This window comes from Nestor notabilis, unplaced genomic scaffold, assembly GCF_000696875.1.
Source record: "Nestor notabilis isolate BGI_N333 unplaced genomic scaffold, ASM69687v1 scaffold5164, whole genome shotgun sequence".
Classification (NCBI taxonomy): Eukaryota; Metazoa; Chordata; class Aves; order Psittaciformes; family Psittacidae; genus Nestor; species Nestor notabilis.
In genome coordinates, this window is record NW_009925931.1 from 25,034 (window position 1) to 29,149 (window position 4,116).

The 4,116-nt window shown below is 52.6% G+C and overlaps 1 protein-coding gene across 1 annotated transcript in view; it reads right to left on the reverse strand.

Annotated features, from left to right (window-relative positions):
* The window catches only part of WNT8A (wingless-type MMTV integration site family, member 8A), a 3,399-nt gene extending 438 nt beyond the window's left edge, over positions 1–2,961 (reverse strand). Inside the window, 6 exon segments of the mRNA XM_010013273.1 lie at positions 1–142; positions 1,098–1,240; positions 1,348–1,473; positions 2,409–2,547; positions 2,765–2,798; positions 2,891–2,961. The exon segment at positions 1–142 is cut by the window's left edge and continues 59 nt beyond it. Of these exon segments, the coding sequence (XP_010011575.1) occupies positions 1–142; positions 1,098–1,240; positions 1,348–1,473; positions 2,409–2,547; positions 2,765–2,798; positions 2,891–2,961 (655 nt within the window).
* Positions 2,962–4,116: the final 1,155 nt, after the last annotated feature.

The following is a 4,116-nucleotide window of genomic DNA, read 5'->3' on the forward strand; positions in this document are numbered from 1 at the left end:
GCTTGTGGGCTTGGTCGTATTTTATCTTCAGGTAGTTCCCGATCTCGCGGAACTCGGCGAGCTGGAGCCAGCAGGTCTGGATGCTGCAGCTGCCCGACACGCCGTGGCACTTGCAGGTTCGCTTCATCGTGGCTTTCACGGCCTTAAAGGAAGAGGTGAAGGAATTAGGAGCAGCAGAGCATCATCGTTTCAGTCCCAAAATCACAGCACTCCTAATTCGGAGGGCAATGGGTAGGAAGCGGCTTGTGCTCGGCATCACTTCAGGTCCTTCCAAGACGTGAGCTGATGCTGCTAGAAAACATCTGTCCCTTTTCACTAATTTAAAGGACAGAGATAAATGGGCACAAACACTTGTCTCCATCCCTTGCAGGAGCAGTTTCTCCTGGCCAGGAAAGAAATGCCCTTGCCGGGTCATGCCCTTCTCACGCCGCTCACCTCACTCATTGCAGCATCAGCCCTTGCAGCGGTTTCATTCAAAACGTGTGAAACTGCTTTGGAATAATCATACCCAACCTCCCTGCATCTCCTCCAGGCCAAGCACTTCACAGATATTATCTACCTATCTCCCTCTGGTATTTATAAGGTCCCAATCGCTGGTATCTATGTGAGATTAAGCCTCGACACACCCTATCAGATAGGTATGTTAAGTGTTGCCGTCCTTGTTTTTACAGACAAGGAGGTTTGGCAAGATGCTGAGAGCCTGGCCCGAGGAGTGGGGGTGAATCTGGCAGTGAGCAAGGCCAGCTCCCACCTGGCTTTCCCTGGCCAAATAGCTTGGAAATGCATATTGCAAGAAGGTAAGGTGGTTCTTGCTTTGTTTCACAGACCAGACAGGTATAAACCCCACACATTTCTGAGTAAGTGGTGGGTGCTGGTACTGAGCTGCTGCAGAAGCTGGAAGTGGGAACAACTCTTAACTGCAGTTCCTTCTGTTCAGGTTTAGGGCCAGATTCCGGCTGTGTTTTTTAATCCATGCAAATGCTACAGGGCCTAGATTGTCACAGAGGTCTGGAGGCAGGGACCTGACCAGCCACATGCTCGCAGGTTTTGTTTTCAGTATAGACGTTATTATTAGCATTATAGAACATCTGACTTACAAGTCTCCCGACTTCATTGTTGTGCAGGTTAATCAGCGCCCGGGTATCGTGTCCTGTTTCCAAAGCATCCACAAAGAGCTTGGAAATCCTCTCCCCAAACTCCACGTTGTCGCTGCATCCTCCCCAGACCCAGCCTCGGCCACCTGCAAAGGCAGACGCACGCTAAGCACAGAACCATCCCATCGGACCAAATCCTGCTCTGGCAGCGGATGGAGAGGAGGTGTCAGCCCACCCTCGGACCGCGGCTCACCGACACGGCCGTTCCTGGAGTCGTCGCAGCCGCAGCTCTCGAAGTCCCCCATGCTGCAGTTCCTGGTGAGGGTATACATGACACCCGCCGAGCTGATGGCGTGTACGAAGGATGTTTCACGGGTAGCTGGGGGAGAGGGGAACAAAAAGCTGTCACAGGCAAACACAGACATCGGTCCCGGTGACTTGGGAATGAGGATCTGCGCTGCAGAGGTGCGAGAAGGAGGAAACCCACAAGTTTGTGCAAAAGGTAATGAATGTGCTGCAGAAATTAAATGCTTGTGGAGTTTCCAGGCTTCAGCATTAAGGGTTTCAGCAGTTTGGCATAATAATATGCAGGTGTCCATGCATGGGATGGAGCTTCTTGGCAGGAGTAAGACCCTAAGGCAGTGCTCCCATCCTGCTCTGGCCAAGGTTAGTTATCACTCCATCTCAGTTCTCCTCTGTCCTCTCCTGCTCAGAGGGGGCATGTTCGTGCTTTGATCTTGCCTGCTGGGGAAAATCACCATTGAGCTTGTTTCAGTGGGTCGTTGAACCTGTGCTAACAGCTCTCTGCACCCACACTTCTAACCTGGTTTCTTTTTTGGTTTTCCTGATTGATTCAGAGATGCTGCTCCAGGAAAAAAAGAGATTTCTGCTTGTTGAAGTAGAGAGCATTGAAATACAGCCACAGCTTCCTTATGAAGACAGTTTCTTAGTGCATGTGCCTGGTTTCTCCCCTGGTCTCTCCTGTGCTTCTCCCCATTGCGAGCTCAGGTGCCTCTAGCATTGCACTCCTGGGATGCTGCACATAGAGCGGCAGGAGCAAGCCCATGGAGCAGCACTGAGGGAAGGACCAAGCTCTAGCCTAGCACGGATAGTGATCCAGAGGGAGCCTGGGAGTCACAGAAAGTGTTAGTGCTACTTATTACACCAATTAATACAGACAGAGGAAAAACCACCATGATGTTTGGAACACCAAAGCCCTTCTCCATCAGTTTAACTATCAGCAGCAGCTCTCTCCAGAGCACATCCTGGCCCGTACCCAAGGGCATCCCGGGATGCAGGTAAAGGCGCACTCACCGCTGCGGAGCCGGTTGTGTGTGGAGAGCTGCAGGGCGCTCTCGGGGCAGTTCCAGCGCTCCCATCCGAACTGGAACTTGCACTCCTCCATCCCGCTGTGCGCGCCGGCCGCCACGCTGCTGGAGTACGTCAGGTAAGCCTGGCATGGGACACAGCAGGGTTAGAATCCACCCCACGTTACCATCATCATCGTCAGTGATAACAGACTCAAACGGGTTGTGGTCCTTTCCCTTATCCTCGACAGGACTTGGAGCTGATACGCTCTGGGAATTCTGGCTCCTTGGAAGAGCACCGTTTCCCATTTGCAAACCAAAATCGTTCTACTTTAAATCCCTGTTAGTCCCTGTGTTAGTTACCTTAGGTCCTGTCATCAGAAAGTTATTCACAGACCTGAAAGAAAAGAGAAGAAAATGAATCGCTGAGTTCACCACAGCCTGAAGAGCATCCCTAAAAAATGCCCTTTGCACTGAGCTGGATCCTACCATGCTGCTGCTTGGAGAATGGCACCGAGGACCCCTGCGATGGAGAGGATGAGGAAGGTGCTTCTCTTCATGGCTGTCACAAGGAGAAGGTTGGTTCCCTTGTGCTGGTCCGTAGCTCTCTGCACCACAGGTCCCGAGCGAGCAGGGCCGCCTCCCTCTGCTCCTTCCCAAGGTGAGCTTCGGGGTGGAGGGAAGCTGCAGGAGCCACCAAAGCTGATATTTATAAGGTGAAGTTGTGAATAGTCAAAACCCCCCATTCATTTGCTACCCAATGACTTAATGTGGTAAAAAAGCTCCCTCTCCAATGGGTGACAAGGAACCGCCTAAGGTTGCACTTCAAAAGGCGGCACGGTGTCCCTGGGAGCGGGATGGTCTGAAGGAGAGCAAACTTCCCTAACAATGGGACACTTTTAACTCTCTTTCCCCACCACCAGCCATCCCTTTCTGCTGCCCCCGAGTCCACTCGCCTTCTCCTTTTCATCCCTGCTTGCCAGGGAAGGCTCAGTCCCTGCGTCCCTCCGAAATAACAAGCTGATGCATTTCTATAGTTGCCGAGAGCTCCCCGAGGAGTTTTAACAACCCTTCTGTGAAGAGCTATAGGGAATAGACCTCCCAGGTCTTCTCGATGTGAAGAGATGCGTTTAACGGCAGGGCTTACTTGCCTCTTTATGATGAGAGTTGCTGCATTTCCAACCCGATAACAGTGTGCAGGGCTCGGGAGTGTTTGGAAATCTCTCTCATTTACGCGGCTGCAGCTTGGGAACGCTGTGTGAATCATTTATGTGGTTTGCTCCATGCTCCAACGCTGTAATTAGGGGAGCAGTTTTCTGGGGTTAGCAATTTCCCTACGGTGAAGGCTGTGTGCTGGCTCCGCAGGCAGGAGCGCTGCCCGCAGCCCCGAGCGGGGCCAAGGGCCTCCACCGCTGCTGAGCCATCAGGAAAGGAAAATCCTTATCAGAGGAAACCCAAAAAAGCCTTTTAATCATTATGGCCAATATCACTGAGGGCTGTGAGGAGCAGTAATGCAGAGAGATGGTGCTCATGGAAAACTGCTTGGTGTGTTTTCCTGTGGCTGAATGGTCCCAGCCGGGGCTGGCTCATCCTGGGCAGGGATACTGCCTGTTGGGCGCTATCCCAAAGCAGTGCTATGCTGCTCTGCCAGGCACTGGCCTATGGCACACAGCATCTGCTGCTGCTGGCTCCGTGGCAGGGCGACGGGGGTGCGC